This window comes from Cucurbita pepo, chromosome LG02 (assembly GCF_002806865.2).
Source record: "Cucurbita pepo subsp. pepo cultivar mu-cu-16 chromosome LG02, ASM280686v2, whole genome shotgun sequence".
NCBI classification, from domain to species: domain Eukaryota; kingdom Viridiplantae; phylum Streptophyta; class Magnoliopsida; order Cucurbitales; family Cucurbitaceae; genus Cucurbita; species Cucurbita pepo.
In genome coordinates, this window is record NC_036639.1 from 3,248,334 (window position 1) to 3,273,575 (window position 25,242).

Here is a 25,242-nt window from a genome sequence, read left to right on the forward strand (position 1 = left end):
GTAAATTAGCCGACACGCTAACGGTCTCCGGTTTGACTCGGCATCTATTTTTTTTCTTTTTATTTATTTGTTTTAAATTATATATCTGGGAATTATTGCCAAACGCGCCGTGTCCTTTTCAACAATAAATAAATAAATAAATAAATAAATAAATGCCACATATTTCTTTTGTGAAAAAAAATAAAAATAAAAATACTTACATGGAGAATCACACACCATTTAATCCAACGTGGCTAAACATTCCACGTCAGGAAAGTCATTAATAATTTAACCAATTTAACTATATTTGTGTTGATAATTTATGGCTTGGTCAAACTTAATTTTGAGGGCAAAAAATTGATTTTATTAAAATTATAGAGTTTATAAATATTTTATATGAATATTTAATGAAGTGAAAATTGATAAGTTATGAGTTAAATTGGTAGGAACCTATTTTAATAATAAATTTAATTATAGCCTACAATTTCTACCTCAAAACGGGTTCTATGGTGTAGTGGTTAGCACTCTGGACTTTGAATCCAGCGACCTGGGTTCGACTCCCGGTAGGACCTATTTTCATTTTCATTTTTAAGGCAAATAAATAATCCTTTTATTTTATTTTTTTTTCCACTGGGGGAAATTATCTTTATATTGGCAAAGAAGGTAAATCATTATTTTAAAAAAAATGTTTAAAATATATAAATACGCTATATTAATAAAAATATACTTGAATTTTGTAATAATATTTATGAATTTTAAAAATAAATGAATATAAATATATACACGTATTGTTTTAAAATATTCCATAAAAGTCCCTGGATAAAACACAAACCAGAATCCCACAGCCCAAAGTCCCAAGGTTCCGGTGGCTACACGTTCCACATCACTTACGGTAAATACGGATAAAAGGAGGGGTATTATGGTACTTTCAGTTTATTCATCGACTGCTCTCCTCTTATTACTCTACTCGCCTTCTCCAGCTTATATTTCCCGAATCACCGGCCTTTGCTATATCTTCATCTAGAGAAGAACAAAAAGAAGCCCTAGAAAAGCTTGCCGGAGCGTTGAGAACCGGGATCGGATTCCGAAGCTAATATCGGTTGTTAATCCAATGGCGTCTACTTTTAGCGGCGATGAAACTGCTCCGTTCTTCGGCTTCCTTGGGGCCGCTGCTGCTCTTGTTTTCTCCTGTAAATTTCGCATCTATATCTTCTTTTACTTTCCATTTTTCTGTTTGCGATGCGGCATGGATCGATTAGATTAGTTCTAAGGGTGTAATTCCAGTTTGTCCGCTGATTGAATTTGATTTAAGATGGGAATTCAATTGGCATAATGAAGTTTGAGGTGGCTCAGTTGACGGGGATGAATCTTTTGTGATTGGCCTATTTGGAGATTTTTTTTTTCTTTGGTTTCTTGGATTTAAATGGCGTGAATCTATTTTCCTGTTCTACTTTTAGAAATTGGGTTAATTTGCAATGAGATGATATGGGGAAATTTGGTCGATCCTGTGGCCGATCGGACTGGATCCTATACTGTTTTATTCTCATTTTTCATTCCATTTCCCGTTTCTATCATTGGGTTAGATATGCTAAACTTCCGACTGCAAAGATGTCTTTTATTTTTCCTCTTTTTATTTATTTATTATTTTCTTTTTTTGTTTGATCTTGCTAATAAGTGAGATTCTGACGAAAAAAAATTCACTCCTGGAAACTCCGATCCAATTTAGAGCCAGTGTTTCTTTATCTCTGAGAGAAATAGCCTGAGAATCTGGATTGCTCGCCCTCTCGAAGATGGTCCAATGGTTTTTGCCTTTTTGGTAAAATTGGTTCATACTTCTTCTAATGCCTTTTGTACTACGTATTCCATCGCAACATATAAGGATCTGTTGTGTGTGTATGCTTTTTTTCCCACCAAATTAATGCATAAACACGTTGACGACCTATCTTTTCCTAACTGGAGCACCCAACTATCCAGTTGAAGTCGTAGTATAAAGAAACTGGCGCTAATACTTCCTTTTTTTACAGGCATGGGTGCTGCTTATGGGACTGCAAAGAGTGGAGTTGGAGTGGCCTCCATGGGAGTTATGAGGCCTGAGCTCGTCATGAAATCTATTGTTCCTGTTGTCATGGCAGGAGTGTTGGGTATTTATGGGTTGATCATCGCTGTTATTATTAGTACTGGAATAAACCCAAAAGCAAAGTCATACTATTTGTTTGATGGGTATGCTCATCTTTCTTCTGGACTTGCTTGTGGTCTTGCTGGTCTCTCTGCAGGAATGGCAATTGGGATTGTTGGCGATGCCGGTGTTCGGTAATATTTATACTCTCTATAACCCTTTTGGCTGTTAATTACCCTGAATGGCTATGTTTCTGAGTTCTGAATTTCATAAACGCTACAACTGTGCAAAGTTTCAAGTGTTACGTAAGGTGGATGATAATTGCATCTAGTGTTTGAATTCGTTATGCTTTGGCATCGAATGTGTTAGAAGGTTAGAATTTGAGAATAGTTACTTGAACTAGAATTTTGGGACTAGGCATTGATGCTGGCTTATACTTGCAAGTGTTACGTAAGGTGGATGATAATTGCATCTAGTGTTTGAATTCGTTATGCTTTGGCATCGAATGTGTTAGAAGGTTAGAATTTGAGAATAGTTACTTGAACTAGAATTTTGGGACTAGGCATTGATGCTGGCTTATACTTGCAAGTGTTACGTAAGGTGGATGATAATTGCATCTAGTGTTTGAATTCGTTATGCTTTGGCATCGAATGTGTTAGAAGGTTAGAATTTGAGAATAGTTACTTGAACTAGAATTTTGGGACTAGGCATTGATGCTGGCTTATACTGTACTGTTCCTGTGATGTCCCACATTGGTTGGGGAGGAGAATAAATCACCCTTTATAAAGGTGTGGAATACTTCCCCTAGCAGACGCATTTTAAAGTATTGAGGGGAAGCCCAAAAGGGAAAGCCCAAAGAGGACATTATATGTTAGCGGTGGATCTGAGCTGTTACAGTTCCGGATCTTAAAGTTCGAAATCCGAGCTGCAAAATTTTCCCATCCTTTAGTGTTAGTGTTTGTGTTTGTTTCTTCTTTCATTCATCTGTACTTTTTGTCTTCTAGAGCATTGGATAATGATAGCAAGATGCTGCATGATTTACAGATCATTTTCTGTTCTCTTTCTGGTTCATTACTTAGTTATACAAATCATATTCTAGCTCCTTCACATGTTTTATCGGCTTTCTGTACTTGATGCACTCAGGGCCAATGCACAACAACCTAAGCTCTTTGTTGGAATGATTCTCATCCTCATCTTTGCTGAAGCTCTTGCCCTCTACGGTCTTATTGTTGGTATCATTCTCTCTTCTCGGGCGGGTCAATCTCGTGCGGATTGAACGACGAACGACGCCAAGTTCATCCTTCATCTTTGAATTTGTTATCCAAATGTTTCAAGGAGATTTTGTTACTATGTTTCTTCTGTTCATGTCAAACCTGAACCTATGTATTTTATTGAGTGATGGTAATGAGCAGGTTTTATGACAAACCTCCATGCTCATCTCCTCATTTGTGTGATATTCTTTCTAGTTTTAGTCAGTACACTTGAGTTGTGGACTGATTCTATGTGGTCGTTACCTTATGATGCAGATTCCGTTGAGAATAAAAATTCATTACAATGTTGGATGAAAAGCCAACGTAAGAAGTCACTACTGCAACGACTATAAAACTTTCATGAAAGTTATATGACTATATTGTAAATTTTGAAAGAACGTATTTTCAAATATGGTGCCATAGATATGGACTCATTTTAAAAGATCATCAATGGACGTCTTCTTTCTAGTCACTCCAAGACACCAACCACCAGAACTTTTGTTGACGTTGTGTTTATGTTTAAATTAATGATCGTTCAACGATTCAAAATAAATTATACTGTTGTTGTAAGTAATTCTCAAAACTTGATTCTAAGTTGATCATTCATACCTTTCGACTCATAAATGTGGATTTCGTTTGATTCTAAGTTGATCATTCATACCTTTCGACTCATAAATGTGGATTTCGTTGTTTCGTTGTTTCATCTAGCTTATGTTTTTCAGGTAGTATTCAGACTGATTTTTGTTTCACAACGAAAGCTCCTCTCATTAATATACGTGTCTCTGATTTGGACGGTTGAGGAGTTTTGTGATAAACATCTATCCTTTGCATCTATTTAAAAAGATTATTAAAAATAAAAAAACAGAAATATAAAGAATATTTGCTATAAATATGAAAACATATCACCATCTGCTTACTTATTAAGACCAGTTCTTATGGAAAAGCACCTACCAATTTCAAATAAAATAATAATTATTATTATAAAGTAATCAATTTTTTCTTTTAATGGAAATTGAAATTCAACCCGAATTTAATTTTTGACAAAATAAATAAAAAGGAAATCATTAATACTTTTAAAACTTTTAAAAAATTGCAAGTATTTTTTAACATAAAATATTTCACATAAAAAGAAAACTATTTAAAACTTTTTTTTAGACAAAATATTATTTAACATCTAATTTTTGGAGAAAAAGTATTATTATTATTTTGTAAAAAATAGATATTTAATGTTATTAATGAGCTGTGTACGTGTTACAAACCAATGCAACGGAATCTTCCAAAAATACATTATTCAAATAATAATAATAAATAATAATAATAATAAATCCGAATCTGTAACTCAAACACCGACATTGTTGGCGTCCCTATTAAATTTTTATAATATTTAAATTAAAAATTAGTTTTTTTAATGGTTAAAAGACGATGCTGTAATATTAATATTTAGGTTTTTAATAAAAAAAATTATTATTATTATTATTATTATTTTAACTAAATTTAATAAATAAATAAATAATCAACGGTAGAGATTAATTTTAAAATTTATTAAAACTACACCAACTAAATATTAAAGTCAAACAATTCAATAAATATTATATAAATAGAAATGAAAAAAAAAAAAAAAATTATTATTATTATTATTATTTGAAAGACTTGTTTTAATTGTGCTAACTTAACGCATACATTTTTATTATTAAAAATAATAATAATAATAAATAAATAAATAAATAAAAAGCTATTTTGCTTCCTAAGAAATTGACCAAACAATTGGCCGACTCTTTCATGCCGTATTCTCAGATCTCGCCCTTTTAATTAATTAATTAAATTTTAATTTCATAATATAATATTAAAATATCAATTTTACCCAACTCGAACGTGGTTAAAATACATTATTACTGCTTACGTAAATTAAATAATATTATTAATTGAAACTCCACCTCTCATTTGCACCCATTTGAAGAAACCATGAATTATCAACAAATTATATTTAAGAATAATAAATGCAATTTAATTTAAAATTTTAGTTCAACCAAATTTAGGGTTTATCTTGAAACTAACGCATCTATTTAATTTAATTTAATTTTAATTTTAATTTTAATTTAAAACCCACTCCAATTGGCTAATAATGTTTCATTAATTTCCCTATTACCATCAAATTAAACTCCACTTGTATAATTAATATTCCCTAAACTACCTAACGCTTGCATTAATTATCAAAATTATAATTATATATATCTCATTTATTTTATTTTATTTATAAAATTTCAAATTATTTATTTTTCCATCAATAATTTGATAGATGGATAAGAAAAAATATAAGATATTAAAAGGGGGAAAGATAGGGTGCAGCCATTACTAGTGAAACCGGTCCCATAATGTAATTAATTAATTTATCAGATTCCGGCGTTACCAGTGCCAGCGCATCCGTAATGTTTCAAAAAGAAAAACAAATTAAAAGGAGAAAATAAAAAGAAGCAAATTATTATTATTATTATTATTATTATTATTTTGAAGTAATCCAACGGTTGAGAGATGGGTCAACGTTCTGTAATCCGACAAGAACAATAAAGGAACGGGTGAGATTGTCTGACGTGGCGAAGTGCCTTAAGGAAAGGACACGTGGCGAGTGGGATCCACAATCGGGCCATGGCTTTTGGGGCGGGCTTTTGAGAAGAGAAGACGAAGACCCTGTGTGTTTGGTTTGGGGAAAATAAAAAAGGCCGAAGAGAAGCCATGGACAGCGCCAAATTCCATTTCTCAATTTCTCGATTTCTCGATCAATCGCCATAGCCATAGCTTTGGAATGAAAGAGAGCTCGAGCTATGGGCTCGACAAAGTGAAGCGTTGTTCGGATTTGAATTAGAGAGAGAGAAAGAGGAGTGCGATCCTCGGCGGAAGCATGCTTATTGCGTTGTTGGGCGCAAATTCATCCGTTTCTCATACTCTAACTTCTAGCTGCTAAACCAATTTTTTCAGGTTGCTGAATTGAGTGGTTTCGAATTTGGAAATTCAGGTGGAGTTTTGTTTAATTGAGAGAATTCCGGTGTAATTGGGAGTTTGCGCTGGGTGATCTGGGGTCTGAGGCGAGAGCGAGAGAGATAGAGAGATGGAGGAGGCTTGGTTGTGTCAGTGGAGCACCATTAGATCTCTCGTTGCAATTCTTCAATGGTGGGGTTTCAATGTTACCGTCATTATCATGAACAAGTGGATCTTTCAGGTCTGTGCTGAATTTCGCCATTTCTTCCATTTCTTCCATTTCTTCACTTTTTGCTTCTAGATTGATTATTCGTTAGATGTTTACGTTGGTTGTGAATTGATCTGTTATTTGTTTTCTGCAGAAATTGGATTTTAAATTTCCTCTAACAGTGTCTTGTATTCACTTCATCTGCTCTGCGATTGGAGCGTATATCGCGATTAAAGTGTTGAAGGTTAAGCCGCTCATTTCTGTTGACCCTGAAGATCGGTGGAGACGGATATTCCCCATGTCGTTTGTGTTTTGTATTAACATAGTTTTGGGGAATGTGAGCTTGCGTTATATTCCGGTTTCTTTTATGCAGACAATAAAGTCCTTCACTCCTGCAACCACTGGTACGGTTTTGAATTCAAATTGCTTCCTGATTATATGTTGTTTATCATTGTTCTTAGTTTTTCATTTCGAGATTTTCAATTTTAAATTGTGGGGTTAATTTCTTCAATTCAATTCGTTCTACCAGTTGTCTTGCAATGGCTCGTATGGAGAAAGTACTTTGACTGGAGAATATGGGCATCTCTGATACCTATTGTTGGAGGAATTCTTCTTACTTCTGTGACTGAGATGAGCTTTAATATGCTTGGATTTTGTGCTGCCTTATTTGGTTGTTTAGCTACCTCCACAAAGACCATCCTTGCAGAATCCTTATTACATGGATACAAGTTTGACAGGTACAGCCTTTATGCGTGGTTAATTCTTTTGGATTCACTGTTTCTTTTTAAACCAAGTTTCATCCTGATTTCCTGTTTGTCGCATTTTTTTTTTCTGGGTTTAGATAGATCCTTGAATTATAGTGTTATTGCTTGAAAACCCCAAATTATAGTTCACCTTAATGTACAGATCTTTGATGTGTTCGTTATTGTTTATGAAACCTTTTCGATTTTGAAACCGAGTATCATTTATGGAATTGGTAGGATTATATTATTTATATCGTAATGGTGGTGCGATTGATTGAGCAAAGGTTTCTAGTGTGCATTTTAAGCTCAATCAAAATGGAGGCTCTACTTTTAGGAGGAAGAAAGTGACAAGCCGAGCACTGCATCTGCCTAGCTCAATTGTTGGGGTAACTTGTGCAGATATTGGAAGCAGTAGCTTGGTATTTGTTATTCATATCATAGATACAGAACAGCCGAATCTCATCTAGGCCGCCCTTGGTTATCTTATAGACATATGTCAAATATAAATTAAAACCTGCAAAGACTTCCAAATAGGACATATTCATATGCATGAAGCAGTCGCTAGTTTTTGTTGGATGAATTGGAAAAATACTTGATGGTGTTTTCTAGACTACATTGAATTAGTAGCACAGTTCCAGCGAGGTAAATTTCATTCATGTACTTTCTTCATTATTCTTCAGTTTTTACCACTTTCTTTCATCTAGCTGTCTCTCTCTCTGTTTTTTTTGCTCATCTTTGAGTCTAAAGAAAACGCTGCTACCTCTGGAGANTTGGTTTTTTTTTTTTTTTTTTTTGTTGCTCCAGACTGTTTTATTCTCTCTTTAGCAATTCAACCCTTTTTAATTTTCTATTGATTCCTGCCAATGGTATCAAAATACCACGCGGTCAGTTCCCTTCCTCGCATCCTCCTTTTTTACTAAAAACGTAAAAGTGGATTCTTACTATGGGAATCACGAGTACCTCAGCTTAGTTAGTGTGTTAGTGTCCATCTCAAATTATATTCTGATACTCATCAGTCGCTCAAATTATATTTTTTATTACTATTCTTGTCTACTAAGTTGCATATGTTGTGGCACTGAGGCACGTTTTCTCCCTCCTTCACAACAAAAGACAAAGACAACTAGATAGTAATGAATATTGAAATTAATTATGGAACCAATTGTGGATACCTTTTAAAATTACATAATTGTACGAATACATGTGATTTTGAATTTTCTTTCAATGTTTTTGATATAGAACGTTTAATCATTAAAAAATTTACTGATTTTTTTTTTCTTTATAAGTATTCGTCATAAGGTGATGCATTATTGAGATGCATTTAATGAAGAACTATTGTTATTATTTAGTCTTCTTGTTTGTAATCTTGATTTTATACTTATAATCCTTATATTGAACATCCGAATGACTGCAAGTATGTTCTGGATATGCACACATCATGCTCCTTTGTGCAGCCACGTTTTTTTTAATACTGCACATTTGCGTTCCATGTTGTATCCTTCTTCGATGTACATGTACTATATTGGCATGGATGGTTAAATTAAATGGCTTCTTCCTCCCTCATTAATTATAATATGACATGGTGAATGAACCTTCAAATCTTTTCATATTAACCCGTTCTTTCTCATATTATTCCTTCTTCCCCCTCCCCTGCTAGTTGCTATTTTCCATTGATTCTCTACTTTCGAACAAACAGTGATTCTGTTCTAATGATTCTTTGTTCTTTTGTTGCTAATAATGTTTGAACTTTGGTGTTTGTTTTCTTTTTGACACACCAGCATTAATACGGTGTATTATATGGCACCTTTTGCAACCATGATCTTGGCAGTACCTGCAATGCTCCTTGAAGGAAATGGGGTTCTTGATTGGCTTCACACACACCAGTTTGTAGGCTCGTCCCTCATCATCATTTTCGGCTCTGGGGTGATGGCCTTCTGTCTTAACTTCTCCATATTTTATGTGATTCATTCCACAACTGCTGTGACGTTTAATGTTGCTGGAAACCTTAAGGTAAGATTATTGTGTTCCAGTTATCTGCATACATCATCCTTGCCAACGATACTGACCAGGCAACTTGATTTTTACCTTTTGGAATCAATGCTCTCTTATGACCTCATCTGGATTATAGTCTAAAAGATCATTATAATTCCTTTGTTTTTTCTTAAATTCCGTATATAAATTCCATTTCCTGGTTTAATACTTTGGTGAGTCACATTTGAGCTTTCATTATGCCAGGTAGCTGTAGCTGTCCTCGTTTCATGGTCGATATTTCGAAACCCAATTTCAATGTTAAATGCAGTTGGATGTGCAATTACGCTCCTGGGTTGTACATTCTATGGCTATGTAAGACACCTTCTCTCACAGCAGCCACCTGGAACCCCTCGAACGCCTCGGACCCCTCGGAGTCGGATGGAGCTGCTCCCCCTTGTAAATGACAAATTAGATGATAAGGTCTAATTAGTGTCGCAGTTGAGGTTCTTGGTAGTTGACACACCGGTAGTAGAGAAGAGGAATCCAAAAGAATATAACACCAGAATACTCGTGGCATGTTCGTCCTGTCCACTTGCTTTAGGCGACTTCAACTTTTTTTCTTTTTTCCATTCATAATGCTATATCTATATCTCCCCTCCATCTCCCCTCCATCTATTTGTTGTTTGTAGCTTTAGCATATTTATGCGCGACTGGTATTACCTTTTCTATGAGTAGTTATCTTATGTCTCTGATTAAAGAGGCAGTTATTGCCAGAGTTCCAAATATTTTTCTTCTTTAGTCTCTCTTTCTATTCAAATTCTAGAACCTAGAACAGAATGAATTTTCAGGTCTGTGACGTCTCTGAAACTTCATCTCAACTTCCCTTGCTCTATTGCTTATCCTGGTTTTCAAGTTCATCTTAATTGCTCATTCTTTATATCCTATTGGACTGAGATTTGAAATTCTGAGTATTAAAATGCTCATGGAAGAAGGCATTCAATCGACTTTGATGAAATGTTCAACAATGTGAAAGGCATCTAAGCTTATGTAGCTTTTAGTTACAGAGTTGAGATTAAGATTAGAGCTAACATGATGGATGATGACAGGTTAAACATGAGATNTTTTTTTTTTTTTTTTTTTTTTTTTTTTTTTTTTTTTGTCTGTAAAAGCTAGAGAACTAAGCAAGAAGCCAGAAGTTCTTCTGCCACCTGGTGTTGATGAGGTAACCGCCCATCCCATAGGTCTGTTTTCTAACCCCAATTGTACAGCAATCTGCATGGTCGATGCACTGTTCCACAAGCTGCTCTGAGCTGCTGGTCCCACAGAAGCTGCAATACAAAAGGACAATGTCGACCAGGTTAGTAATTATCATTCAAACCTTTTCCTTTATTTTCTGTTTAGTACAGTTTCATCCAGTTTAATCAAATGTCTAAATTTAATCTGTACTTATAGGGGGTGAACATTTGAAAATATAGAAACAAAATAGTGACATTATTATTTTTGAACTTTTATTTACTTGTTTGAATGACAAAGCCAGTATATAAAAATGATAGGAAGAGTTTGGGACCCACCACCCAAACAGAGAAGGCTTTTTCTGGGGCACCACCAAAACAGATGCCTCAAGCTTCTTCACTTGGCTCAATATTGTCTCTAGTTTTGGTCCTTGAATCACCAGTGCCTCAACTTCCACCTGAAATTTTGAACCAAAATGTAAATCACCCACAGAACCCAACACCGCACTCATCTGTAATTAAGACTTAAAAAATGGTTCGTTCTTTTCTTTTGCGAAGATGAATCTGGATAATGGAGGAGCACTAGGAAAAGGTTTTAGTTGGTATAGCCAGTGGGTTAGGCATCTCGAGATTTCTCTCCTTACCATGCTCTTTGCCTTTGTCTTTTCCCCTTATCTTATTTGTTATGAACACATGCATTGGAAGTGAAAACCACCAGATTAAAGATAACACAAGATATATATATATAAAGCTGTTCCCCATGTGGCCCATATACTCGCACATACTTTTCCAGTGAGAAAGATTTAGAAATTAGTTAACTTGATAACCCATAATCAAATCTTTAACCTTTTCTATGAATTAAGTGTCTACGAACTGTTGCTTTTTAATCATTTTCAAACTGAAATTACATGCATTTATCTTGAGTTTGCAGGATGATAATACATTCAAGCAAAAAATGTTGTAGAGACAGAAGATGCAGCCAAACCCATGAAAGATTAGGAGGATATTTATCCAAAATAAAGAACGTATACCTCAGGTCTAGAAGCTTTGCAGAGGTAGCCAAGAGAGTTAGCAAGAAAAGAAGAAGAATCCGGAGTTTCAGAGAGCTTGTTTGAGTGAGAAACAATGTGAAGAAGAGTGAACAAATCACCCTTATTAGCCACATGAGTTAGAGCCCACAGCATAGCATGCTTGGACTGCGATGAATGATCCACCACCACCATCACCCTCTTCTTACCGTACCTCTCAAACCCTTCCATGGACGCTCAGTTCAAAGCTTTAGCTGCACAACCAAACCTTCTAGTAGGGTAAAAAGCAAACCCCACCTCACTTTCTCAGTTTTAGTTGCCTTAAAACAAGGAACCTCTTCAGCTGTGGTGGCGTTAGCTCCAACCCCTTTAAGCTAGGAAGAAAGAAGGTGGTTGGTTATATAGAAACTTGAGTTTTTCACTTGGAATAGAGAGAGAGAGAGAGAGAGAGAGAGAGATGGGACCGAGTGATAAATACGAAGCCATGATTTAGAAGTTTTATGAGTCACGGGAGTCGCTGAACTGACGGTGGCTTTTTACAGTTTACTTATAACATTGATGCAAATGAGGACAGTACTGCTACTCCGCCTATTTTTTGATGATGATAGGGAAGGCTCTCTGTGCTGTTATCTCGCTTGCATCTTTTTCACAACCTATATTTCCCTTTTTACATTGTTTGAATATAATCTATGATTACCCTCATATCGTTTGGAAAATAAAATAAAAGAAACTTTTTTTTTCTTTTTTTTTTTCTTTTTTTTTTGGTGTGGGAAAGATCTTTCGCAGAGATCGACGAACAGTGCCAAAGTGGTCCATCCTCATTCAAAGTACTGTTTGGTGTTTCCGTCACGAGTTGCCTTATTTGTTGACCTTTTCCAAGGACAGTTTTATCAACAGAAAAAAAAAATAATAATAATAATAATAAAACAATAATTTTTTTAAAATGTCAAATAATAAGTTTTTTATCTTTTACATTTACATGTAAATAGTCTCTCTAAATTTTAAAGATAAGATTATGAACACTTATTTTAATTAAAATTGAAATAAATAAAAACAACTTTTTGGGAAAATTTTGCAAATTAAAAAACATGCCCATTTTTTATATTATATGGGTTTTTACATAATTCTAAAACTAAAAAACAAGAACTGACTATAAAATGAGAAATAGAAAATTATGTAAAAAAAATACAAAAACTTGTAATCAAGTTTTTTTTTTTTTTTTTACCCTGTCTAAGAGTGAAAAAATGAGATTCCGACCCACAAATTTAATTAATGATATATTTTAATCAATTCAACTATATTAAGACATTCAATCAAGGATTTCAAATAAAAGCAAAAAAGAATTATAATCTGTACATATTCTTTTAATACAAATTTTGTATTAATAATTAATCAATAAGTTACTGAAAAAATTGTAAACTTGAAATAAATGGGAAGAAATTTAATTACAAGCATAAACTATCTACCAACCTAGTTAAACTTCTAATCTTCTAATCTTCTAATGTAATGAAGGCCTCACTCTCAATAACCTTTTATTCCCTACAGCCATTCATTATCTCATTAGCTTTTTATTCCCTACAGCTATTCACTATATCATAGTAACCTAACGGTGTTAGTATGAATATCTTTGTATGGAAGGTTAGATTCTCCTAGCAGCGTTATATCTTCCGGGGAGAAGAGACGAGAACCAGTGCTCAAGTAGTGTTGTGCAACACGACCCCTACATTACAAAGCAAAAGAAAAAAAAAACTATTAAGGGATCGGAAAAGGTTTAAAGCTAAGAGTTTCTAGTAAAACTGGTAAGAATCATGCAGTCATTATTGGTACAAACCTTCGTCTTTTCGTCTTATCATTGCCATTGACGTTTAAGATACGTAGCGTCTCTGATCTTGAAATGCAGCGCAACGAAGAAAGATATTCGAAGAATTGTAGACCTTTCAGTGCCAAATGCAATCTGTTGGGAGCCACATGCTGAACTACGTCCAAGAGACGTGATTTCATATCTCTGCTCAAAAGACATTTAGAAGTTAGTACAAGTGTGAGAAGTTTTTCTTGTAACTGAGATCATGAAGATTGGATCTTTAAAATCTCAATTGGTAATAATTAATTTTTTTGTTTTTAAGAATTAAGCTCATAAACACTACTTCCACCTAAATCATCCTAGCAGATGAGCAAATATCCATATGAATGGAGATTTCAGTCTTACCTCTCTAGCATATGACTATTTTCTGGAAGGCTCAGTTCACTATCTTTCTTAGTGGAAGAGAAGCTATCCATCATATTGTGCCTCATTAATTTTCCCGATACTGCTGTATTAGTCGTAGAGGCAAGCATCTCTGGTACAATATCCAACGAGCTACCGAGGCCCACACGAGAAGCCATGGTAGCAATATCACTCACAATGGAGCAAAATCCATGCTGAGCAATTGTAGATGACATTTGCAATTGCTGACCTCCAAAGAAGAATGAGTCTGGCTCTTCAGATACAAAAGTCTGTTTATCCTAAAGAGAAATATGGTTACTTTTATGGAAACTAATTCGTGATACACGCAAGTTAAAGCACTTACTTGTAGTTGGCAGGAAGAAAACAACAGGTCTGAATCTGAAATTAGATGGCTCATTCTATGAACTAATTCGACAATCTGAACGGTTTCTTGCTTTTCTGGCACGATATGATGCCCTAGAAGATCTAAGTGATGGTGGCGAAGTTGTTTCCACAATTTATGCACTGAATCACCCGATACGTTCAAATCAGGTTTCTTTATAGTCTTGAACTTGTTAAAGTCTACACGGCTGCACTCATCCATCACAGGATATGTTCTGATAATGTTTTCCATATGTCCATTACATGAAAATTCTTCCCCCTCTTCGCGGGATGAATTAAATACATTGCAAAAATTTTCCGAAACAGCCGTAGTTTCTTGTATGGGGTGCGCAGGTGAATTGAAACTATTGGCTTCAACTGATAACACGTTCTGAGAAAGCTCATTCATAGAAACTTCTGGACTGGCACCAGCATCCCCATGAGATGCCATTTCGGTAAACATCTCCGTATCATGAATTTCTGTCTCAGGAACAAATATTGACTCTGGCACGTATGAGGTAGTGACAGACATAAACATCTCGTTCAGATCTATACCACCTGCAGTTTCTGAACATGGATAATTATCTTCAACAGTATTATCTGTCGTATGATAAAGCAGTCCATTTAATTGGCTCGAGTAATTTGGAGGTGCTGGTTGGTGAGACAATAATATACTGTCATCTCTATTTGGGACCTGAGAACATTCCTTGTTGACATGCACATCTTCAGAATCAGAAGACACCACCATATCCAGCCTTCTTCGGCGCTTCTGACTAGATAAAGGAATAGTGGTTCCTGAAATATCAGAACACTCATGTGCAGCATCAAACTTCACTGCAAAGTCATTGTGATCTTGAATAGAGCCATTCCTACTCAACATCGCTGCCTTCTTGGCATCTAAAAGATAACTGTTTTCATAATTTTGATAGTCCTGGCCATTCTGCATTTCCTCTTCATAAAATTCACTTTCACGTGCTTCCAACAAGCAAGAAGTTGTTTCCATTCTTAATAACGACTTTGTGATCTCTTTGTCAAGTAGCACTGATAACTGAGATGGGAAACTCCATGGCATTATCACCGGAAGTATCTGATGGCCAGCATCAAGATCAAATAAAAGTGAGCCATACTTTTTCTGAATTTTATCTGCACAATCAAATACGTCCATAAGATAAATAACCAACACAAATAAAAATCATTTCCAAGTATTCTCTCCAAAAGCATCAGGATCGGCATTTAGTGAAGCAATTACCTCGTTTCAATTAAAGCATCGCAGAGTCCAACAATGGTAAAGAAAACTAACGGTAGAAGATGAGGGTTTGTGTATGGGAGGGGAAAATAGGTGCACGTGCAAATAGCAGTGTTTAAAAGATATCAGAGTGTATTTCTCACTCATGCTCTTGAAAATACTATTGGACTACAAAGTAACTTTTATTCAATAAAACTGTATTTCTGTCTAACCCTAAAAATGTTACTATTCCAATAAATTTATAATATATTAATTTTATTTTTATTTTTAAATAACCATCTCACATCACTTAAATGACACCTTGAAAGAGCCTTCGATTAAGCAAGAAACTTTTCATCCTAGAGTATGCCAAGTGGGTCCTAGGAAGCGTACAATCAATTATATATAAGAAGTTACACAGCTCATATTAGCTCAAGAAACCCCGAAGGCTGAAGTAGTAGCATGGTGTCTGTCATGTTTCTTAAAGCCTACTGCACTGCTATCTTCACTGTAATTTTCTATTGATGCAGTTGCTTGTCAAGCAACTAGCTCTCAATGTATATTAAAGGAATGACCACCCAAACTTGTGCACAAGTGTATGACAAGTTGATATGAACCAATGCATCAATCATCATGCAAGATAAACTTTAAGGAAGATATGAAGAAAATGTTGTTCAAATTATCACAAGATGTTACAATACATACCACATTAAAGAAGAATCAAGCTTTATTTATTCTTAGATGGTTACAAATTTTGGGTGGATGATAATCTAGAGTTATGGTGTTTCTTTAATGTATTTTATGGTTTTTATTTACTTTAAGGTTACATTTACAAGTAGTTAATTATGGTCATAAAGTACGTAGGTTACCACTCTTTAAATGCCTCATGGAAGGTTAAGGGTTTTCATTCTGAGGTTGTATAAAGCCATGTATATCGTCTTTGTAAAGTAGACTTGGAAAATGTAGTAAAAGGAACACATACGAAATAAGGTGTCTCAATCATGCCACAAAAACTTCATGGTAGATGATAAGAGTATACCGATACAAGTTTGGATTTAGGGAGGTTTCATTGTATTTGGATTTAGGGATGTTTCATTGTATTTTTCAATTTTAAAAGAACTATTTTTAAAGTATTGAGTAACAATTAGTTAGTGGTTATTATGGTATTGATGGGCATGAGAGTTACAACCTTTCAATTGACCATAGGTTACTTTAAGGTTTATTTTCAAGGCTACAAATAGTCATTCATGCTATGAAGATTTTGGATATTATAATAAAAGTAGCATATTATGCTTCTTAAGCCATGAGCTTGTTCCTTTGCATTTCTTGTGTTTAGATTTGCATTCTAGAGTCAATCAAGTAGTCTTGATCAAACTATCTTATCACGAGTTTAGAAACGAGTTTTCTTTACTTTTGATCTTGATCATCAAGGTAATTCGATCCTAAACTCTCTTGTGTTGATTCCTTATCGTTTTTGGGGTTCCTTATCCAAATCTTACTTTCCCTTGGGATGATTCCTTATAATCCAAATCTTACTTTCCCTTGGGATGATTCCTTATAATCCAAATCTTACTTTCCCTTGGGATGATTCCTTATCACAAGTAGGGACGTGGATTAACTTGATGGGTTGGTTCAAAGTTCAGTGTTGGTGATAAATCGGCCCACTTGGACCCCATATTGGCAACACAATACACGGAAGCTACCTCTTAAAATATAATGCTAAACCATAAAGTTTATGGCTATTGTACATATCGACTTCTTTTACCTTTTTTATTTATTATTTTATTTCATTTTTTTTAAAAGGAAAAAGATATATCCTTGAAGTAATGAAATTGGATGTATCAACTTATGTCTAGATACTTCCAAGGTCCTCGCTTCAAATATTTGAAAACTTAAAGAACTTTTAAAACCCATTGGTTTCCGATAAGTTTTTTCTTATTAAAAAAAAAAATCTTGCAATATCACAATCAGAACGGTTAACGTGCCTTCACATATTACATGACAGGCTTATTATCAAGGTAAGCTTCAAGGACGCAAAGAATCCTTCATATCACTGGACCATAAGTGATTAGTTTCTGACTATGAAATCAAAGAGTGGTCATGCTCATATAGACAGCCAAAATGATATAAAAGGAAAATACAATCAGAGAAAAGGAAGATTTAACGACGACAATCATATTTATTCTTGGGAAGCATGACTGACCTCTAAATTCTTTACCCTGGCACCAGAACTGAAGATGCATAATGGCTTTCCGAATATCGTTGTGGTAACAATGAATAATACGCTCAAGTAAGCATTTTTGGATGTTGACTCCTTCAGAAGCACAAATCTGAAAGGGAAGCAATAGTGAATCAATCGAATGGAAATTCAAGCAATATGTCATTAGTAGATGAGCCAAAAGCACACACCATATATAAATGGCTGAGTAGTTCCGTTAATGATGGTTGTATTAAAGAGACTTGTAGCCTGTCCAACCTAACAGGAAGAACAGGATCGCTACCTATAGTTCAAGGATAAAAACAAGAGTGAATTCATCATTGCAAACTGTAAAATGACTACAAAATGAAATTAGAACCACAAATAAGCACTCTTACTATTGCTGGTCAAAATTATGGGAACCTTTCCTGTGTCAGCAATCTCTTGAATTGCAGAAATAAAACCACGATCCTCAGGAAAAAGGATATCCACGTCCTCTAAAAGAATTAAAGGCTTAGCTTCACCTTGGCTGCTGGTGCTTTCAGATGCGATGTATCCAAATTCTCCAACTTCAATGTTATCATCAGAATCATTGTTTGACAAAGGGATGGGTCCAGTCACCTCATTGGCAAAATTGTCCTCTTGAAGAGAGGAAGGATATTTTTCAATAAAATTGTTCCTTGACCCCTGGAAATCTTTTACAGGCCTGTAAGATAGCCATACTTTCGATCATTCTGAAAAACATTTATGGGTAGCTAAAAGAAAAATTTTACGAAGAGTTGTATAGTTGATTGAGCAATATCAATATGGACTCCAGGCATAATTTGATACTCTCTTTTTGTAGGATAAATCAACGACAAATATGCACCAGACACTGAAATTTTTTTAAAATAACAATAATAAAATAACTAAAAACCTGCAGAACAAGCAATATCATAAAGTTTAAGAAATCATTTATAACGTGGAGAAATCTAACCCAAAATTTAAATAGAACGGACCAATTTAGCTGGTGAGAATGTAAAACCCCTCCAATCTCCTGCTTGAGAACAGCTCCTGATCGAATGACAGATGCACTGTACTGAAGGACAATGTATTATACAGTCAAATTTATTTTTTTAATAAGAAATAATATTTATATATGTAAGTCAATCAAAAAAGGAGTTACTACATAGAGCCTGGGGGTAGAGGAGACCACCACCATAAAGAATCTATTGCAAAAAGATCCTCCCAATCACGTTTAAACAAAAGAGCAGAGGTTTTTTTAGTTAAAAATTATAATCATTTGATTTCTTTCCATCTATAAAAGCAACAAAAGTATAAACGTTCCAAAAAAATAATAATAATCCAATCAAGCTGGAAACTGTCCAAAGTTGCAGAAACTAAGGAATTCTTTTTTCTCATAATAAGTTCCTTGATTTCTTTTTATCCATAAAAATAACAACAAAGGCTCTCACTATGGATCTTGGCTGAATGACATGCAAAAATATCATTAAGAAAATCTACTCTTAGCTATTTAGGGGTTTCGTTATCGAGAACATGAAGACAATATGATATAGAGTCCAGTTTTAAGCCAATTAGGGATATTAAAGCTTCAATAGACGAGGGATCAAAGAAGTAAAAGGCAACATCAATTAGAATTAATAGGGATCGCCCCATCTTTGATAGAACTACGACCAACCACCGAGTTTAACTCAAAGTCTGATCCAATTCTCAAGTTCTCTTCCAAAGAGGTTTCTCTTAATTCCTAAGACCCAATTCAGATATAGTCAAGTTTCTAGATGGAATTTACGTCTTAATCTCTGAAGGATGAAATCTTATGTTATTGACGAGTTTGGAAGACAATTGTATATACATGAAGGATATATCACGAACAAAGTCAACAAAAAGGCTTCTGTACCATCACTGACCCAAAACAAAATCATTCAAGTTTAGCAGCAGCAAATTCTTTGTCTCCAAGCTTATTCACTTCGCAAAGCAAAATAGTTTATCAGTATAATCAATGAGAACCTCCATAATCTTTACTTGTGGATAATAGAAGGATAACAGGTACTTATTCATCCAAATAGCAATGCTTTTCTATTTGCTTCTTTTTGAAGAGAGAAAAGTTCCGGTATAATCAAACTCAGTTAAAATTTATAAACTATTTTTTTAGTTCATAACATTGGGATGGAAATTTAAAACTTTAACCTCTTGGTCGAGAGTACATGTTAATTTATGCTCACTATTAGCAGAACTTTATAAACAGTTAAGTCCAACAAGTAGAAAATATCAATACTGTGGACATTCTGATGATGCTTTTATGAAATGAAATGAAGAAATGAACAAAATCGACACTTCAAAAGTTTTCCCAATGATTGGGTGATTTAATATATGTTTCCTTCATCATCATTTCTGAAGCATCTTCAAAATAATTTTAGCCATCGAAACTTTATTGGAAGGTGTGGCATAAAGTCAAATCATTCTTATACACAAAGTATTAAGCTCCGTCAATCTAAGGGTGCAGTGAAATTCCATTGGGAAACTGTAACAAACAAATAATGTAGGAGCTGAAAGCATGACTTACCTATCAAGGGAAAAACATTTGGTAATTAATTCATGTGTATATTATGCAACATCAATGATATGTTATATTTAACCAATACCTTTTCAGATCTATAATTCATTGAAGGCTTAAAATTTAACTTCAGCAACCATCATCACGTAACAGGAGAAATTAGCATGGGAAAAAAATGCCAAATTAGCATTACCTCAATAACCCTGAAACCATGCTCTTCGGCACAAGCATAAATAGCTGCAGATTTCCCACTCTGCAAACATATAGAAATATTTTAACCAAAGAGAAAAATTAGCCCAGCGAAGAGAATCAATTACCACATTCATAACCTGCAACCCTTAGAAGAGATAAAGGACCTTCAGCTTCAAAGTATTTAGAATATAAAGCACATTTTAGATAGATAATAAAAATGGGCTCTAAAAATTACTTCCCCGCAGGAACAGAATATTAACAGTCGAATAAAAGAGGCCAAGAAGAAAACCCAATATAGCTGTAAACCATGGACCACCAACTTGAAACCCGAAGAAATCCATTAAATATTTTTACATCCAATCGTAATTCGCACCTCTGTACCATTTTTATTCTCCAATTGCAGAGTAGCTACCAAATTGGCTATTGGAGGAAGAAACTGAATCAAAGACTTGTGTTTTCCATTTAACTTACTTGAATATTTGCATCTCTAGTTTTCCTTTTTCTTCTTTCTCTCTTTTAGCCCAAACATCAGGAAGACTACAACCTTTTTAAAAACACCTCAGGCAGCATGACCAATTACATATGGATCAAACTCATGCACCATAAAACAAGCAGAAATGCCCAAGTCTTAAGGCAATAATGGGTATCCTCTTACCCACAGAAAGGCTATCTTGTCTTGACAAAACAGATTCCAACAAAGTTTAAGTAACCATATTTCTCAGAGGTTTTGATACCCAAATAAAAAACCATATGTAAAAATTATGGTTAGAAGGTAACAGAAGAGACAGGAGAAGAAAGAAGGTTGGTGTCATACTAGAGATACTTTTGTTTCCTCCTTTTTTTAAACTTTTAACTCCTATTAAATTTTGCTTCCTATATCTTTTTAGAATAAAAAAAATTAAAGAAGTAATGTAATTTTGAGTAAATTGGTATGTGGACAAAATACACTGCAAATTCATACAAAATTAGTCTTTCCTTCATGACAATTCTTCCTCAATTAACATTTATTTCATAGAGCAAATGAAACATTAAAAACAAGCATTTGATATTCAACAAGAGATGCCTTTCCAATATGAGGATTTGCAAGAATTAAAGACTAATTGCATAAGAAGTATGGCACAGCCACACCTCAAAATAAACTGTCAGTTACTTTCATGACCATCTAACACCATACAAGTTGAAACATGTAGAAGATGTTTGTCTGTGCAATAAAGTGGCAAAGAAACATACGATGGCCAAACAAATGACTTATTTACTTTTTGCATCCACGATGATGAACAAACAAAAAATTAACAGAGTTGCTCAAAATCAGCTTCTACTTAATTTTAAGATGTGATCAAGACTAAAAAGAAGTAGATTTCTAGACAAGAATTTACTTTGTTTCAGTGACAATTACAAAACCAAACAAATGTAAACATATATCAGGTGATAATAGTGAGTTTCTGTATACCCCAGATGATCCAGTGACGAGGAGTACATTCTTTAGGCTATCCTCACCATCTGGATTTTCATAGTCAGAATCACTCTGATAACAGTTCCCATTGTTATCTTGCTTCTGGAATTTATTTCCCCCAGCAAAATCTTTCTTGTTCCGGGAATTTTTTTCATACCAGAGATGTAGCCACTCACTTAAAAAATTGACTGATTCAAGATTACCGCATACCTGTAAAACAATGCGTCAGAGAAGGGACAATAGAGGAAAACAGAAGCCAGAAAGCTATGGTTGCTAATACAGATTGGCAGCAAACCTCCATGGCCATCCTCGGCTGATACTTGTATGTCCATAAACAATTTTTGGGACAGCTTTGACAACGATCGTAGTATGACCGCATTCTATTATTACAAAACAATTTTTAAAATTTTGTGATCAAATAATAAGAAAAAACAGGCAGGAAATTAAGCATAAATGTTTTAGAGAAGCACAATCCCCAGTACCAAAGATACCTATTGAAAACTACCACTGAAATGTTGAAACATTTGGAAATGCAAGGAGCTCATAAGGATGTATGATGCGTTAATCGGACAACAATGTTATAATCCACGACATAATAAAACTATGAAAGCATAAAACTACAAGTTCCCTCATAAATTATGAATTGAACTCACATCATGTTTGCTTTCGAATATTACTAGTAAACTGACATTAGCAACATCATAAGCAGTAAATTAACCAAATTATAGATTAAATCTCATTCCTAAAGTAGGAAGACTAAAATTGTGAAAAGAATAATTTAAACGATCACACATTAGCTAGTTGTACCATATACTGAAGCCATAAATATTCGCAGCATTTTAAATTAAGTTGTAAGGCTTTAAATTCCTATTAAAAAGAATTTAGTTTCTAGAGTTTAAACTGAAAATATAGAACTGATAGCATTCGATACCATGCTTAAGCTTTAACATCCTAAACAGGCAGAGTTTGATAGGAAAAAATAAAAAAAAGCAAAAAAGCAAATCAAAATCGAGGTTCTCTAGGAACAAGAAAATGGGTCAAAGAACTTTATCGTTCATAACAGTAATAACCTGTTCTGAAGAAATCTACTTCGATGATCAAGGATTGGCCCTGCTTTACAATCACTAAGCCCAAGTGTTTTATTCGGGTTACCATCCTGACAACAAGAGAAAGAGATGATTTGAGTTCAAAATTAGGCACTGGTAGTTACAACTTGTGAAGTTGAAACGAGTTCAACTTTCGAAAGTAGAGAAAGAAGGAATGTAACACATGAATGAAGGATGAAATTTACCACTTCTGCAGTACTTAGGACGTGACGGATAATCATTTCCTCATCAGCATCCACATTGTATACAGTTGATGTTAACTCTTTAATGCATTCTTGCTTGGCGAAACCATGATCCATGGGCTCCACAATTGCACCAGAAGCAGGCAACACATTTGGAAGATCATCTACACTTAAAGACTTAACGCAGCCTTCAAATACTGATGAACAAGTGTTTTGCAAGGTATGACCATTATTTACAACACTTTTGTCAAGGAATGTCCAGTTTTGCCAGTCTGGCGATAGTTCATCATCCTGCATGGTACTATGAATATTATTACTCATGGATGGAAAATAAAAGATCTACTCGTCAACATTTTGAGAGGATACTAAGTCAAGGGCAGTGAGCTACCAGTGGAAGAAATGAAAGGGAGTGGATGGGGTAGTTTAAAATATGGTATTATCAGACAATGTTATCAGATAAATGTATTTACTAGTATCCTGAGATAATCTGAGTTTTTCTTTGCCTTTTTTGCATGCTATGCATAAAGCTATGACAAGAAAACCATACCCCAGCTATTTCATAGACGTGAATTGGATTACAATCAGTTCCGCTTTTCTTTCTCCCAACAGTGCGCCCTCTCTCTGCCGATTGAGTATCCCCTTCACTTTTCTTCCCTGCTTTTAGGGATACGAAAAAGGGATGTACTTGATTTCCAGGAAACATCCGTAAATTTTCCTGATCGTACAAACAAGGGCTTAGGGCTGTAGATTTAGATATTTAATGTAATCACATTGAACAAAGATAAATGCAATATTCACTTCCTTTTCCAACTCCATGTTCACGAGTGGAAATTCCAAAACCTACGCATAAACTCAAATCTCTACGCGCAGTACATCGTGAGAGCACAAACTAGCAACTAACAGGATCACAAGTTCATAATTGACATGCAGAAATTTAGCAGCCTTGAATTAAAAACAAAAACTGTGCCATTAAATTTGTGATATAGCGACGACAAACTATAATACTGACCTCCCTATTTATTTTCGCCTCTAGTCGCAGGTCTGGAATTGTCCGAGTTGGGGTTGTTGCCTCTTCAGCATGTAAAATTTTCTTTGGCGTCAAGTTTACCGCTCGCTTCTCCTTCGCTTGCTGTATGTAAAGTATGATTATTTCATCTTGAAAAATCAATATAGTTTCATGTAGAGATGCAGACCTTTTCCAATTTGAAAATAACCAAAAACACATATAGTACATTGTATTTCAATGTCCAATTCCATCAATGTAGAGTCTAACTAAACAATTCATGCTACAACTATTCTCATACCTGCTGACAATCATAAAGCAATTAGAGTATTAATTCATTCAATTAAAGTCACTTCACCTTCTTCGCGCTTCTCGATTGAGGCGTCGTCTTTCCCTTCGACTTTCTTTTCTTCTTGCCCTGACTCCCGCACAATTCCTCCTCTTGATCTCCTCCATTCTCTTCGTGTTCTTGAGCCTTGTGAGGAAGAAGCGTTGACTGTACCATTCGGCGTTGAACACTCCTAGGCATTGGCTTGCCGATCTCAGTGCCGTCAGTCTCCATCGCATCCCCGGATTGCTTAGCCGGACTCTCCATGAATTTAACCCCAATTGTAGGTGATCAACAGAGTAAATCTCGGAAACTAGGGTTTTGAGAGAACTTGAGAATCTCTGAGAGTGAGCTGAAGCATACTCGGGTAACGCTACGTAATCTGAGGTACAACAAGATCCTCGGAGGGGAAAGCGGAAGATGAAATTGGAGGGAATCAACTCGTCTGTTCCCGCGCGGACGATGCTTCTCTCTCTCTCTCTCTCTCTCTCCCCTTGAATTTACTGTGATATCTTAATTCTTNTTTTTTTTTTTTTTTTTTTTTTTTTTTTTTTTTTTTTTTTTTTTTTTTTTTTTTTTGTAACTAGATTTTTAGATTACATAATGGATTAGATTCGTTATTTTAAAAGGAAATATTATATTTTTTATTCTAAAAATTATATTCATAATTTTTGGTTAAATATATTCGTATAATTTGATTAATTGATATATGTAGAACCTACTTAGGGTTTAAATTAGAGTGACTAATATTTAGGAAGCTACCATATTTGTATTCCTTATTATTTTATACTTTCCATTTATCGAATTATTTCTTTTTTATATATTTATTTCAAGTAATTTAGCGGTGTGTGTGAGATTATGATCGGTTGTATTGCACACTCGAGCGTTTGAAAGTATGACGTTTGCACGAGATACTCTGTC

The 25,242-nt window shown here is 34.6% G+C and overlaps 4 protein-coding genes and 1 non-coding gene across 6 annotated transcripts; 3 read left to right on the top strand and 2 right to left on the bottom strand.

Annotated features, from left to right (window-relative positions):
• The first annotated feature begins 479 nt into the window (after positions 1-479).
• On the top strand, positions 480-551 carry TRNAQ-UUG. The gene has a single exon. It is a non-coding gene; the product is annotated as a tRNA-Gln (tRNA).
• Positions 552-959: 408 nt separating this feature from the next.
• Positions 960-3,676, top strand: LOC111787861 (V-type proton ATPase 16 kDa proteolipid subunit-like). The gene is made up of 3 exons (XM_023667935.1): positions 960-1,169; positions 2,004-2,289; positions 3,239-3,676. Exons 1-3 carry the CDS (start codon positions 1,091-1,093, stop codon positions 3,369-3,371), a joined length of 498 nt encoding a protein of 165 aa, XP_023523703.1. The 5' UTR covers positions 960-1,090; the 3' UTR covers positions 3,372-3,676.
• Positions 3,677-6,029: 2,353 nt separating this feature from the next.
• On the top strand, positions 6,030-10,020 carry LOC111787862 (UDP-galactose transporter 1). Its single transcript, XM_023667937.1, has 5 exons — positions 6,030-6,559; positions 6,681-6,930; positions 7,056-7,263; positions 9,045-9,276; positions 9,502-10,020. The coding sequence occupies exons 1-5, from the start codon at positions 6,449-6,451 to the stop codon at positions 9,721-9,723; spliced, it is 1,023 nt and encodes a 340-aa protein (XP_023523705.1). The 5' UTR covers positions 6,030-6,448; the 3' UTR covers positions 9,724-10,020.
• A 186-nt stretch (positions 10,021-10,206) lies between these two features.
• Positions 10,207-12,034, bottom strand: LOC111787863. Its single transcript, XM_023667938.1, has 3 exons — positions 11,501-12,034; positions 10,809-10,927; positions 10,207-10,565 (listed from the first exon to the last, which is right to left on the bottom strand). The coding sequence occupies exons 1-3, from the start codon at positions 11,726-11,728 to the stop codon at positions 10,415-10,417; spliced, it is 498 nt and encodes a 165-aa protein (XP_023523706.1). The 5' UTR covers positions 11,729-12,034; the 3' UTR covers positions 10,207-10,414.
• An 863-nt stretch (positions 12,035-12,897) lies between these two features.
• Positions 12,898-24,826, bottom strand: LOC111787864. Of its 2 annotated transcripts, none has more exons than XM_023667940.1 (16): positions 24,352-24,826; positions 24,000-24,119; positions 23,538-23,705; positions 22,994-23,281; positions 22,773-22,858; positions 21,998-22,082; positions 21,700-21,912; positions 20,251-20,310; positions 18,502-18,581; positions 17,902-18,209; positions 17,716-17,807; positions 17,510-17,636; positions 14,065-15,224; positions 13,704-13,990; positions 13,329-13,502; positions 12,898-13,217 (listed from the first exon to the last, which is right to left on the bottom strand). In XM_023667940.1, exons 1-16 carry the CDS (start codon positions 24,586-24,588, stop codon positions 13,091-13,093), a joined length of 3,612 nt encoding a protein of 1,203 aa, XP_023523708.1. In that variant the 5' UTR covers positions 24,589-24,826; the 3' UTR covers positions 12,898-13,090. The 2 variants fall into 2 exon arrangements, with proteins under 2 accessions (XP_023523708.1, XP_023523707.1); XM_023667939.1 differs by having other exon boundaries at positions 13,704-13,999.
• Positions 24,827-25,242: the final 416 nt, after the last annotated feature.